Genomic DNA, 15,466 nt, shown 5'->3' with positions numbered 1-15,466 from the left:
TTATAATAAACAAAAATGTAAATGTACTCATTGTACATCCTTAGATTAAAGCAACATGGTTAATGCAGTTGATCATCTTGAAATCAACCATATCTAATTGTTTATAATCTGACCCCTCATCGTATTCCTAAACAGGGAAAAAGGATCAGCCATGTGTTGGTGTCTAAAAGGAAGGTACATAGCTGACTTTATAATAGGGATTCGCCTTGAATTAGGAATTAGTTCAAATACCGAAGCTAAAGTTGTTAAACATCTTTTTTTTTTTTACATTATTACTCTCTTTTTTCAATTCAGCTGTTATGGTAATTGATTTTCCTTATTTTTGCTATATATTGTTTGTTCTTGCAGGAAATGACCCATATATTGATGTAACTGAAACAGAAGAGGAAATAGAGGTAATGTAGCATAGAGATATATTACTGACTGGGCAGTGTAGGGAGTAGCCCATTTTTATAACAACCCCAATTCCAAAAAAGTCGTGTAAAAGCTGTGTAAAATCTACATAAAAACAGAATGCAATGATTTACAAATCTCATAAACCCATATTTTATTCACAATAGTAAATAGAAAACATATCAAATGTTTAAACCGAGCATGTACCAGTTAAAAAAAATAAGGTAATTTTGAAATTGATGGCAGCAACAGGTCTCAAAAAAGTTGGGACAGGGCCATGTTAACCACAGTGTAGCATCCCCTCTCCTTTTAACTTCACTCTTTAAATGTCTGGTAACTGAGGAGACCAGTTGCTGGAGTTTTGGGAGAGGAATTTTTTTCCCATTCTTGCCTGATATAGGATTCTAACTGCTCAACAGTCCTGGGTCTTCTTTGTTGTATTTTTCGTTTCAAGATGCACCAAATATTTTTAGTCCGGGTGCAGGCCAGTTAAGCACCCGGACTCTTCTACTACAAAGCCATGATGTTGTCATAGATGCAGTATGTGGTTTAGCATTGTCCTGCTGCAGTATGCAAGGCCTTCCCTGAAAAAGACATCATCTGGGTGGGAGCATATGCTGCTCTAAAACCTGGATATATCTTTCAGCATTGATGCTGCCTTTAAGATGTGCAAGCTGCCCATTCCATATGTACTAATGCACCCCCATACCTTCAGAAATCCAGGCTTTTGAACTGAGCGTTGATAACAAACTGGAAGGTCCCTCTGCTCTTTGGTCTGGAGGATGCGGTGCCCATGGTTGCCAAAAAGAATGTCAAATTTCGATTTGTCTGACCACAGAACAGTTTTCCACTTTGTGACAAACCATTTTAAATGAGCTTTGGCCCAGAGAAAATGGGACGGTGTTTCTGTATCATGTTCAGTTATGGCTTCTTCTTTACATAATAGAGCTTGAACTTGCATTTTTGGATGGCACGGTGAACTGTGTTCACAGGCAGTGATGCAGTTATGTCCATCACAGAATCATGCTTGTTTTTAATGCAGTGCCGTCTGAGGGCCAAAGATCCAAAGGGCATCCAATATTGCGTTTCAGCCTTGTCCCTTGCACACAGAGATTTCTCCAGATTCTCTAAATCTTTTGATGATATTATGTACTGTAGATCAGGGCTTAAAATTTCCACTTGCCTGCTCGCATTTTGCGAGTAAAAATAATTTGGGCCCACAGCCAGCTGACATGTCAGGCACGCGGTCGCAGACCGCGTACCTGACTTGCGGGATAAGCTCCACGGTCTGCATCTGTCTCAGATGCAGACCGCAGAGCAGCTCCTGTCAGTTCCGGCTTCCTTCGGCCGGAGCTCTGACAGTTCTGAGCTCCGGCGAAGGAAAGAATGTCTGTGAGCAGCATTGATGCCTGGCTATCTAGGTGTGATAGGGAGGGCTGCTGCAGATCTCACTAATCACTCACAGATTGGGTTGGGGGACGGGCCTGGGCAAGGTTTGGTGGGACAACTGGTGGAGAGGAAGGTTTTTGCCTGGCTAGTAGTTCTAGACTTGAAATTTTAAGCCTTGCTGTAGATGGTGATATATTTATCAGTTATTTTTAAGTCTTTGCAATTTTACATTGAGGAACATTATTCTGAAATTGTCCAACATTTTTTACTTCTGACTCTCCAAGATGCTCTTTTTTATACCCACTCTTGTTACTGACATGTTTCCAATTAAACTAATTAGTTGCAAAGTGTTCTTCCAGCTCTTCCTTGCTAGTATCACTTACTTTGTCAGCTTTTTGTTGCTCTGTCCCAACTTTTTTGAGACATGTTACTGCCATCAATTTCAAAATTACCTTATTTTTTTCTTAAAATGGCACATTTCCCAGTTTAAACATTTTGATATGGACCTATTGGAGAACTGCAGGAGAGGGCGGGTACAATGCTAGTTTACTATTGGCTATTGCAAATTGAAATAGCCAATAGTAATGTAGCAATGCATTTCAATGGGAATTTTTTTTCTATTCTGACATCGCTCCGTGTCAGAATAAAGAAAAAAAAGAAACAGCAGTGTTTCTCTTCTTGGCGGCCGGGAGCAAGAGACTCCCAGGGCGCCAGGGAGAGTTAGCTGTTTGTAGATCAGTGTCCCTGGTTAGCAGGTAGCCAGGGACGCTGATCTCTCTGCAAGTGGCCGGAGCTAGCCGTAAGATCACGGCTGGCTCCGCCCAGCTGTCAGAAGCACCTTCAGACCTCAGATTAGCCCTAAAACCTGTAATTCTTTTTCTAGCTCAGTCTGAATAAATGCTGTGGATGAAGCAAACTGCTAAAGACGCCTTTATCCTAAAATGACATTCCCTTAAGCATTCTAGTGGTGAGGTAGAGAGATAGTTGCAGTAAAAGTGTAGCTATGGTAAACATAAAACAGCTATTTATATTATAGACCATACCCATAAATAATATAATATTCCCACTGTTGTTTTTTTTTAAACAATCCTTGTTTTAATTCCAAACATTACTGCTGATCCTGCCAGCAGACTCCTTATGGGTGACTTTAGTCATGCTCAAGCATGATTGCTGAAATCCCTCCAGTTATTACCCTTGCAGCTGCTATACCTGCTCACACTGCAACGGGATGGTGATTCAGAATGTCCCACCATTGGCACCATGGACCCTCTACAATCAGGTCTCTCATCAATGCTCACCCACCTAATTCCACCTCTCTACAATTGGCTGTACTAGGAAAGCTGCAGTATCAATCACTACCCATAACGCCTCATATACATATACCTCCTAGTAGTGTTCATTAGAGATGTAGTTTCGACAACAGCCTAAACATCACAGAAGTGACAGACAGGCACTGCTAGAATCCCCCCAACTAGCCCCAAAGTTTGTGAGAGGCTACAGGAACATTTACCAGATTTCAGTGATCTAACAGGCTTGTTCACACAAAAATAAAGTGCTCTATTAATCATGCAGAATAAAATGTAAGCTTTACATCTATTTTAATTGAATTGTTTGTTACTTTTAATAACTGTCTCAGTCATTAAAGTAGAACTGTGGCCAGGCTTTCCACATTTAGATGTTCTGGACTCTTTATTCCCATAGATAAGCAGAAAATAGAGTTAGACTTTGTTATATTACTTTTTACCTCTAAATACATGTATAGATATAAATTCTTCAAAGAATCAGTTATGTAACCTTTGTGTTCATGTGCAGGACAGCAATGAGGACATGCAAGAAAAATCGAATAACATATATGAATTAACGTCACGCACTATTAGTACCAAAAATCAACTGCAAGTACCAGGAACCCAAGAAACAACTGTTCGTAACTTGGAAGAGATGACTTCTCAGCCATATAAAACAACACAAGAAACCTTGCAGCTACACGAGCATCGTGATAGTCTTAAAACTTTGCTGTATCCTACTTTGCAATCTACATCTAAAACATATATCGCTACAACCACTGATATGTATAAGGAAGTTGTGAAAACCATTGAACAAGAGGAAGATGATGAAGACAAAAAAAGCACAGAGCTAAAAAGTAGAGTTGACATATGGATGCTTAATGACTCCGTAACTACCAAATCACCCTCCACAAATGACGCCCAAACCAGTGCTGTTAACGATCTTTCTGTGACCTCTACCAGCTGGAGAAAGAGAATTTTAATGCCTACCCGGAGACCTCCGCAAATTATTAGTGACACTTCTGTAACTGCTTCAACTACCTTTTCAGCAACACTTACTCCAGATGAGACATCTCAAGCAGATCCAGTTTCCTCACAGGCTCCAGAAGAATATACTAGTGAAAACATCCCTTCTAGCACCTATACAGGTATTAAAAGCGTAGTCCGTGATGATAACTATGAATCATTCAATGCTACTTCCCAACCTCAAGTTTATTCTGATAAGAGGAGGCTAGAAATGAGTCTTGTTGTTACATCTGATATTGAATTGTCATCCTCGTCACAACCACCACTGTCCTCTTCTCCCAGTGAAGAAGATCTAGAGCCATCCACTGTTCTTCCTGAAATGGAAAGACCCTACTTTTCAACTTCTACTTTTTCCCCAGTTGAAATATTTCAACCTTTCTCCCCAAGCTTTGGACAGCATGGCTCTGCTTCTCCGAGTGAGGTATTCGCTCAGACAACACAACCAATATTTAATGGTGAGATACGTCTTCAACCCTCCTACACTAGTGAAGTTATTCCTCTAGTTACCCCCTTGTCTGATACTCAGTTCCTGAAAGCTACCCCCACCGCTTCAGATATTGGTCTGACCCTGCATGTCACACCTGTGTTTCCCAATGTCGATGTATCATTCGAACCTTCTCTGTCTTCCAGTGATGGCATTCCCTTGCATACATTTTCCTCCGCTTTCGCCACTAGTAAAATGTCTCGCCATCATGCAGTATCTGAAATGTTTTCACAAGTCACGCAGACGGTTGCAACTGATACACTTTCTTTGCATGTTTCTTTGGCCTTGCCTGAAACCAATGTTTTAGTTCAGCCAAGCCAAACACATCATTCTGATGTGACACCACATCAGACTGCTCATGCTGCTTCTGAGATCTTAACATTTGGTCATGAGGGTGACACCTTTAATAATGTTCAGTTTATTTCACAACTTGAAACACCAAGCACTGATTTAAAGATGCATGCACTTTCTGTGGTGTCTGAACCTGCCTATTCTTTGTCTAATAATGTGGCTTCCACGGAAAGCTTTGCTATTACCTCTGACTCATCTGTGTTTTTGCATGATTCTGTGTGGGTATTTCACCAGGGTACCTTAATAACAAAGCTTAGCACTGAACTGTATCTTAAGCCAAGTACTGTTATAACACCAGAGGATGTTTTACTTCAGCCTACACACTCCACGATACATGATGGGGAGAACTCAGAAACATTCTCTGGTAGTGGGTTCTTTTTTGATGGGATAGATGGTTTGAAAAGCCATAATGAGACCTCTCCTGCTGCAGTAGTTAATGTTAAATATACCACACTTGAGCTTAATCAGAGTGAGTCGATTACCGCAAGTCTTAAAGTAGATGACACTGGATCTCAGACTACCTCCACTTATGGTGAAATAGCTCCAGGTGCAAATCATGAAGTCATGGCAGATCTTTCTTCATCCAATGTAATTAGGGAAACTCAGTCCTCACCTGACATCCACTCAGTGTCTCTACCCACTGCCAGGAATTTTGAAGCTGACATTAATGCAATGTCAGAAAATCTGCTACCTGTTCAGCCAGTGAATTCTGTAACTACCACCTATGGTGATATATTGCTTAAAACTATGCTTGCTGCAGCCTCAAAAACTGTCTCTGCTTCTACTGATATGCTTCTTTTGCCAACTCAGGAAATCTTTTATGAGACATTAGAAAAAGCCACTAATGAATCACTGACACAAATGGCCTCACAGTTGCCTAATACTAGCATTGCTTTGGCTGTGCCCAGTGTTGGAGAGTTGAATGAAACATCCAGTTACCATTACGTAGGCTCTAACACTGGCTCCCTGCTATTGCCTTCTTCTGTTGATGCTACCTCTGAGTCTTTGTTGCATACTACATATGTTCAGTCTGTTTATAATTCTTTGTCCCCGAGTTCTGTTGAGCCTGCATACGCACAGCAAACAATGTCAGTCTTGCATGAAAATGTTGTTGAACCTCATTTTTTCACTAATGTACATTCAGATGAAATTGTATCATTGTCACATGATAATGGCTTAACTGTTCAGCCTGTAGATACTGTGCCTTTTTTATCTCCTGCAAAATCTCATGCGGTTTCTACACCAGTGCTGCCTGTCAATAGGTTAACCCAGCAAGATGCTACCCTTTATTACCATACTCCACCATATGCTTATCCTACGCATGGCATTTCTGTTGTGTCTTCGCAATATTCTAAAGGCAGTGTGTTATCCACCTCTGCACTTGATACTGAAGCTAAAGAGTCTGTTCTCCATCATATTATTTTACAAAATGTATATGTTTCTGTTACAGCTGATTCTCCAAACAGTGAGAGTCCTAGCACATTATCAGTGTTAACTGCTACAACTCAAACACCAACTGATGTGTTGTCTACTGTCAGCTCTGATACCAAAACGGGCCCTTCTGTAGTGGATGATGGTTATCTTGTTGTAGCTATTACAGATTCCACATCACATACAGAATCCCAAGAAAGTGTGGTAGCTGATGTTAGTAGTTATGTACAGCTCGTACCAACGAAGAATAATTTAAGCTTGAGTGAGCCCAGTGAGACAGCAGAAGAAGGAAGTGCCTTGTCAACAGCTGCATCGGACATTCAAATAAGCCCTGATCCTGAAGAAAGAAGCCTTTTCACGACCCCCAGCACAGAACCTAAAAAGCAGAGTGACATGACTTTACTGGAGACCCACATTCAGACGGAGTATATGGCCGTGGAAAATACTTCTGAGTCAAATTCTTGGGCAGTACTGACTGGTGATGAAGAAAGTGGTTCGGGTCAAAGTACCTCAGATAGTCTTAGTGATAATGAGACTTCTACAGATTTCAATTTTTCTGACCTTAATGACAGAGACAAAGACTTTGAGGTTGCAGTTGAACCAGGTAAAGCAGATTTAACACCTGGATCTGAAATGTCAACACTACCATCTATAACTAGTGATCGTTCAACAGTAGCCAACGTGTCTGAGGCAGGTTAGTGGTGGAGAAAATAGGTTATGATATTGCCTCCTATATAAGGAAATTATTATTATATGTTCTTTTGTGAAACATTGGCAATATTCTGATTTTTAATGTAGTATGCAAACAGTGTTTTTAGAAAAAAAAAAAGAGTATGTGCTTGGAACAAGTGGCACATTTTGAAGTCATTCAAGTTTGTAGAAACTTTTAAATAAGTACAGGTTAACAGATCCTTTCAAGCCAGCAGTCTAGACATGTTCCTGGTAAGTCTGATTTTATTTTTGGATATGACTGCAGGATTTTAGATACAGTATTGTTTTTGAGTTAGATAGTTTTTTTTTTTTTTTGCAATGTAACTGATGTCATAAAATAAACCGTACTATTAAACTTGACCATATACGATGATTCCTAACATAGCTTGCGCTTCTTTTAATTACTTTGGTTATGGATGCACTAGCTTCAGCAAAACTCCTCCTGTTCTTGCAACTGGGTCTTCTTGCTTTGCTATCCTTTGCTTCTGGATTCTAATCAAATAAATGCATTAAACAATGTAACAAACAATGCAACCAATTGTTACATATGAACGCATGCAGCATGTCCTGATCAAATAGTGGATTTTCTGCAACATTAAAAGGTGTTCCTCTAGGCATTGGGGGATACATATATACAGAACATTGGAAAACTGTAGGGTAAGTTGTTTGTACAAAACTTGTTAAGTGTCTTATATGTATGAGGACTTAGCCCACAGTTGGTCCATGTACTCACTGATACACAGGGATGTACTATTTTTTAAAGGTGTCATCAACCCTCTTTGGCATCAAATGGCATTGTCTAATTAACACACATGTGAAATAGTTTTCTGGATATATTATAATATGCTGGCAGAGTAAAAAAATAAAGTTGATGCCCATAGTAACCAACTTCTATTCATCCATTGTTTACTGCACATGTTACTAGTTACTTTGGGCATCACTAACAATTCTCTTTTCTCCAGTTTGTATGCATGAGCTCCATGTGTTTGGATGGTGCTTGCATTATTCCATACTGTAGTGACCATATTGTCAAGGCAAGTAAGGATTTTAATCATAGTGTACTTACATAGATCTGTATTATTGGAAATGTTTCTTATCCTTCTGCATAATTCAAAATGAGACGGATGTATGAAATTGTCAAGTTTTATAGCCCACATTTTCTGTACAGAGAACACACACCAACACAAGCACACATGTATGAAGTGTTGTATGGCACTGGATACATGTTAGTGTCCCTGCTTTGTTTTACTACGGCAACTTTTCCTTTGAATTATCTGGCTATATTTCAGGTTCAAAATTCTCCACCTTTATGCCATGGAATGCAAATTTCAGTTAGGGAAAATTAAGTGAAAACTCAACACTTAAAAATGTTACTTTGTCTGCTTTTTAGATCGGTTAAGGTTACTTAAAAAAATTTTTGCATGACGAACAATAGAAGGATATATATTTAAAACAAAATATTATTTAAAATTGTAATATTGTAACAGAGCTTTTTGTGGAGGTAAGCATACAATGTAAAAGTTCACGCAAAACTGCAAGCTTAAAGTGACACTAAACTCAGGAGTTAAATCTAACTATTAACACAAATGTATCTTATTTGTGTATCATTCAGCTGTAGATGCCCAAATCATCTCTGAATTGGTGCTGACACTGTCCTTCCTTCTGGAGGGTGACTACTTTTGTTCCCCATGGTCTGTGTGTGTTGCAAAGTAGCTACTGCTCCAAGCTCACTCCTGCGATAGACTACAAGCTCAGTATAAATTAGTAAACTAAATGTGAGATTGTAGTCCGTCCCAGGAGTGAGCTTGGAGCGGTGGCTACCTTACAACACACATAGAGGCCATAGGGAACAAAAGTAGCCACCCTCAAGAAGGAAGGACGGTGTCAGCATGAATTCAGAGATTATTTGAGGATCTACAGCTGAGTGATACACAAATAAGGTACATTTTTGTTAATAAGTAAGGTACTTAAATGCATTTTTAATATTTAACTCCTGAGTTTAGTGTAATTTTAAAATATGCAGTGCTATGACTACTGACCTTTAAATTATACTGTAACTGTGCAGGCTTACTTATGAAAAAATATGTATTTGCCCCCTTGTTTAGCTATATTTATTTGATTATGACCCTTAGTTTATGAGGGTCAGAGACACCTGACATCTGACATCTACCCTGTCAACTACCTGACCTCACACATAAAAGATGAAAACAGTTAATCTGTTTCACTAATGGAGTAGAGAATGTTCACTTAGCAAAGTCAATATTTACTTAGGAATGTGTATCTTCACATTGCAAAAGTGAATCGTGTTAAATAAGGTAAATATGTGTTCATTTTAAAAATTAAAAATATATATTGTGTAATCATAGTAAAAACAGGTTCATCTTGCTATGTGAACAGCCTCTAACTCCTCTATTAAATGAAGGTCAGGCACTTGACAGCGTACCAAATATTAAGCTTCAGGTGACATCTTATCCATGAATATTTTTCATTAACTATCACATTCAGCTAATGAGGATGATTAACTAAAGGATTTGAGAATGTTGACACAATGCATTGTGTGAAGATTCATTTCACTTATCCAATCATGTAAAAAACATGAATTCCTGTTTCAAAAGGAACAATGAAACGTGCTTGTTAAAGTCAACTGCCAACACTTTGTGCATATTGTTTTAGGTATGCAAATTAGTCATAGAGCTATTGCCAAGTTAAGTGACGCAGTTTGGCCTGGGCATCTTGGCCTCAATGACGTCTGGTTAAGTGTATTGATACTAAATGAATTGAGCCTGTTCACATTGCAAGGCGAATGTTAACTTAGCATTCCATTTAATCTAGCATTGATGTTTAATCATGTGCAGGGCAAATAGGAAAAACAGGATTTTTGCTTGCAAGTAATTTGGTGATTGATGTAATCACATCTTCCCTAAGCTAAGTGAACATTTACTTTACTAAATGAATATTCACATTATTCACATTTCAGTCTCTTTTGCTTTAGTAAATAAACTACATTGCATCACGGGTTGGCTTAGGTATATTGATACCTGTATTTGCTTTATGATTGAAACATGCAACTTAATTTAAAAAAAAGTTGCCAAAAACATTACTCCGTATCATCACACTTTCATGTGCTGCCATAGATTTTATAGTTAAATGTGTAAAAGAACTGCATTATTTCCACAAATTAATATTTTATTTATTAGAAAATCAGGGCTAGCTGGCATATTTAGTCATATCTTGCTGTATCCACTAGATGGTGCCATCTTCCATACAATAGCAATGTTATGATAACACTAGCACAGTCATTTCAATAGGATATCCCACAGGAAAAGGAAATAAATACACTAGATGCCCTTTGCAAACATTAACATTAAACATTTTAGAACTGTGAATAATCAAATGAATTCCAGTGAAATTCTGATCACCAACCAGCAACTTGCCAGATTAATTATTAATCCAGATTGCTGCACATCTATAGAATATACATGATCAGAAGTAATCAAAAGTAGGTTTTATTTTACTGGCCACTGTTACTCTGGTAATAAATGTTGGTGTACAACTGGATGACTTGGCTGTAAACACATATTCTGAATTAGCTGTGATTGCATACTTACAACAAGAAAGGATGGGAATGTAGGCAGATACCTCTATCATCGAGGTAAAGCAACAACAAAAACAATGGCCAAAACCCTCCCATATGGCTGACTGCTGGTTCCCCCAAAAGCAATTGGCTGGTTGTGTAAGGGTTTGCTGCTGTGCATACGAGGATTATCTCCTGATATGGTCTTTGCAGCTGATTCAATTATTACTTTTTTAAAGGTTTCTTTGTTATCAGCCATCAAACATCCAATAATATGTCAATCAGGGCTAGTTTTATCAGATTACTTACATTTCTGGATTCTCAGGTGCTGAACTAAGAGTTTTATACTACTTCTTGCTTAGTATTTCAAGTTTGTAGTAGTGTCCATAACATATAATCATCATCGCTTACAAAATGTAGAAATAACTGGACCTCATGTTATTTTGATGGATTCCAGTGATTTAGTTTTTATACAAGTATATCCAGTTCTTTCAATACCCATGGCTTTTAAAGGTAAATCTTAGTGGTAATTTTGTCATTTATTTTATTTTATACTCGTAATATACAGGGGTACGGGTACTCCTAGAATGAGATCCTAATAGGTTGGACTTGATGGACTAATGTCTTTATTCAACCTCAAATACTATGTAACTATGTAACATTTAGAATGATGAAGTCAGTGGATGACATAAGTCTTCCCCACATGTTTGTTTGATTCACTGTCTTTACCACCAAGAGTCATGAATTAGTTTATCTATGCTGCAATGTACTCATGCAGTCATTGGAGATCACAAACCTTTAGAAGAAGGCAGTCCCCATATCCTTGTTTTATGCAAAGATAAATATACTTGTCTCATGCAATTAGTTTAGAAAAAAACATTTTCAATGTGCACAGGTGCTGGGGAAGCATTCTGAAATGAACACCAGAGAAAGCACTTCTGCATTTTTAGGAAAATAAGGCCATGCAGAATTTCTGTCTGACCTTACATTTTGGCCCATTCACACTTGTATATGTGTGTATTGTGCTTGTTTATTTTGAATAGGTTGGCAGTGTACCTCAAAACATGAAAACCCATGCACGGCATATGTGTTGTGGTGCACTGTATTACTGGTGCATTAGCATCTACTGTCTTTGTATGTTGAGGTACCATTCCAAATGGCAGTTTCCACAATCATAAGTGGGAAGCCAGCCTTTTATGTTTAGTGCTTTTTTTCAGAGGTGTTCTTTTGTATTCAGGTTGCAGTTAGCATATCACATTCCATGATAATCAACATGTTAAGGGATCCTTGATCCCTTTATTTTGTACACATATTGGTTTATAGACTTGAATGTTAGGCAGTGTTCACTGACTTGCAATGTCTTGCATTTTAGATCAGTTAAACTTTTTGTAGTATTAGCAGCCAAATGTTATACACACTGCCATGTAGACAAAAGAGAAGACATCAAATAGCATAGGGCTCTGTATGTATACTGATTTGATTAATTATATACACTTGACCACTGAGGAGCATTAGTGTAAATATACATTTCCAAGGGCTCCTTGGCATGGTCATACTTAGCAAGCAGTAGTACTTAGTAGCAGTAACCATACACAATTTTGAGAGGAAGACTTAACATATTTTAATGCAAGAAGACATTGCAGATCTTTACATGGACATGCCCCCTACTATGCAGACATCTGTGTGATCAAGTGTTCTGGTACACAGTGTGAGAACATAAGCAATATGATCAATTGAAATCTAATTGCCTTGGCTCAGGGTTTTCGTATCTGGGCCAACTAGCTCATGTAACATCTTCAGGAACAGCAGTGAATTGGTTTAATATTTGACTTCTTTTTAATTCTATTTTTCACTGCTTTGCCTTTGCCAGGCTATTTAGCTTACCACAAAACTGATCAAAGTAAGATTCCATACGGAATTTCAATCACTGAAGCATGCAGGCACACAAACTTGGGCTCCAAAGCATCTCCCCTCAGCTAGGATTATCCTTTTATACAGAACATGTCCTTTTTTTATCTGGTCATATCAGAATATTGTAACAAAGTGTAACTAAGACTGAACTCCAGGCAGATATAAAAAGGCACAAATTAATAAAGCTGTAATCATTATTACATACTTGATGTATTATTTAAATTGCAAGCAGTATAAGTACCTGAATTGAGTTTAGTATCAGTCTCTTGCAGTCCAGTGTACAGCAGAGCTTAAACCCCATAAGGAAGAAGCAGCACAAGAAGCCAGTCAGGTGTTCTGCAGTGCAAGGTGCATGTTGATTGGAGGGAAGAAAACAGAGTGACAGAGAGGGATGCTCATCAGTGTATTGCTTCTCTTTTAATTGTCCAGTCACTGACTTTGGGTGGAAAGGGTACTTTATTAGTAAAGGGGAAAGTGCAGTAGAGGAAGATCAGGTTCCTGACATGACTGTGCTCTGTGGCAAAGGTGTGTAAACTTCATGAAACACCAATACATTGGCAGGTAAAACAATTTTCATATATGTATTTCAACTGTGTCATTTAGGTGTTTGCAAGAAGTTTAGACTTAAGCTCAAACGAGAAGCTGTGTTAGGAAAGAGAGGTGACCGATAACTATATAGCCCTGGGATTTATAGATGAACGGCACTTACCCATAATGCACTAGTTATCACCCTTTTCAGGCTCATTCACATTGCAAAAATATGTCAGTTGTAGTCTTAATCCAGAAGATTCCTATGGCTGGATTCACAGATGCATGTGGATAGTTGTGGCTGCTGAGCCTGTACAGAACAATGAAAGGCTGACAGTAGTCATAGTTGTCTGCTGGTGTTCGGGTGTAATTACATAGGGATCGTTTACACTGAGGAACCAATTTTTTCTTATTTTCTGTTGCAGGAGATTTTTCAAGTGATTCTATATATTTTTTAAACGCTGATTTCAAATATAAAATCATTTTTTCCTCTACATGCTCTAGTTTTCATGCAATTTGAAACTTGTGATTTCTACAAAAAAAGGACACCTATTGCTATTTACACTAGCGATAGCTTGAGAACTAGGCTTACATCTACCCTATCCTTAGACTAATTAGGCTAATTTTGTTTTACAAAAATATCAATATTCTTTATCTTTTTTGTTAATTTTGGATTATAGAGATTTATCTGATTTACTTGATTTTCTTGATAAAAACCGTTTGTGAACGCATTTAGTATTGATGGTGAATGTATTCAACATATAGGGGGTTATTCACTTTTGAGCCGAAGGATTACGCCGAAGCTTCGGCTGATCTTTCGGCTCACTTCGGTCGCCAGAGGCCGTCGTTTGTATTCACAATAGCCCTAATAATCTCAAATGATCTGCGCTCCTAGTCCTCAAACACTAACCCTCAACAGCAGCTGTGCCAAAATAGCCTTGCCAATAATTTCTACATAAAGTGCTCAGCGCTAAGAACAATAACCTTTTGTATAAAAATACATCCGAAAAATATTTGTCTAATATCTCTGTTAAAAAACGTCTTTAATAAATATATTTTCATAGTGATGAGCCCTCCAGTCTGTGTCCTCTCGCCTCTAATAAAAAAATGCACTCACCAGAATGGGTGGACCATTGCGATAAATGGTCTAACAGCATTTATATGTTGTTACATTTTTGTTGGTTTATTCATCCATCTATTCAAGAATTCCAAATCCTGCTCATCTCCTCTTTATATCCAACAGCGCATCTGATTTTCATAAAAATATTAAGCAACAACCATAGCGTAATCCAGTTTTAAAAAATTGATTTATTTAAAAAGGATTAAAAACACTCACAATGGTATATGGATACAATCTTTTCACATAGGTCTGAATCTCCATTCAACAACAGATCCCACCAGGAAACAATCCTTCGTTATCTGTATAGCATAAAGACTTGTAAGCGTGTAAGTCCACCCACCAACGCGTTTTCGTCATGTGACTTCCTTAGGGCAGGGCTCATCACTGTGAAAATATATTTATTAAAGACGTTGTTTTAACAGAGACATCGTACAAATATTTTTTGGATGTATTTTTAAACAAAAGATTATTGTCACTAAAGCTGAGCACTTTATGTAGATATTAATGATAGCCAGTACAGCAGCCGAAGAGCTCAGCATATGCATTTGGCTCGGCTAAGCCGCAGAGACAGCTGAAGCGAGGAGAATGGTCTGCCGAAGCAGACCGTTCTCCACGCAAATGTAAACAATACATACCAGACCCTTTACGGTGCTCTTCCATCATCATAATGTGCTTTGCAATCCCTTGTGGCCGATCGCATTGCTTCTGTCGGGCGTGGCTAAGGTGCCATTCACTTCAATGTCCCGCCACGCCCCCTCCTGCCCCACAAAAAAGTGAGCTGGCCACAATGCAAGGCAGTGCTTTCTGGCCAAAATCGGGCCGGAACGCACTGCATCTGGTGTGAATGGGCTCTAAGGATGATGGGACAAAAATATAATGGCAGGCTACTGCTGGAGCATCCAACAAGATTGCCCTGAGAACGCCCACAACCTTTACAGCTACAAGCACAAATTATTGCCTTAGGACATATTTGAACTTTGCATCCCATCCTCATCAGTTGTTCTTAATCACCTATCTTTATGTCAAAATATATGTTAATTCAAAGTAAAAAGCATCAGTGCATACTCATATTTGACTATAATGAATAAACGTTTCAGATTTGACAAGGGGCAATACATATTTACTCCACTTACTTTTTGGCCTTTTTTTCAACATTTCATGCATATTTTGATGTACCTGCACATTTTTGTGAATATATAAAGAATATCTTTGCCAAGACGTTTGTTTAAGCCAAATTTTAAGACCATGTTATCATGTGAGAGGTA

The 15,466-nt window shown here is 38.3% G+C and overlaps 1 protein-coding gene across 8 annotated transcripts in view; it reads left to right on the top strand.

Annotated features, from left to right (window-relative positions):
- The window catches only part of PTPRZ1 (protein tyrosine phosphatase, receptor type Z1), a 175,276-nt gene that overhangs the window by 106,049 nt on the left and 53,761 nt on the right, over positions 1-15,466 (top strand). For 2 of the 8 annotated variants that reach the window (XM_018557751.1, XM_018557750.1), the window contains exons 11-13: positions 349-395; positions 3,595-4,546; positions 6,377-7,051. In XM_018557751.1, coding sequence (XP_018413253.1) covers positions 349-395; positions 3,595-4,546; positions 6,377-7,051 — 1,674 coding nt within the window. Of the gene's footprint in view, positions 1-348; positions 396-3,594; positions 7,052-15,466 lie in introns of all 8 variants that reach the window. The other 6 variants (XM_018557755.1, XM_018557754.1, XM_018557753.1 and 3 more) reach the window with 3 other exon arrangements.

The sequence above is a fragment of the Nanorana parkeri genome, unplaced genomic scaffold (assembly GCF_000935625.1).
Source record: "Nanorana parkeri isolate BGI_ZX_2015 unplaced genomic scaffold, ASM93562v1 scaffold301, whole genome shotgun sequence".
NCBI lineage: Eukaryota > Metazoa > Chordata > Amphibia > Anura > Dicroglossidae > Nanorana > Nanorana parkeri.
This window is presented reverse-complemented; position numbering and strand designations above follow the sequence as displayed.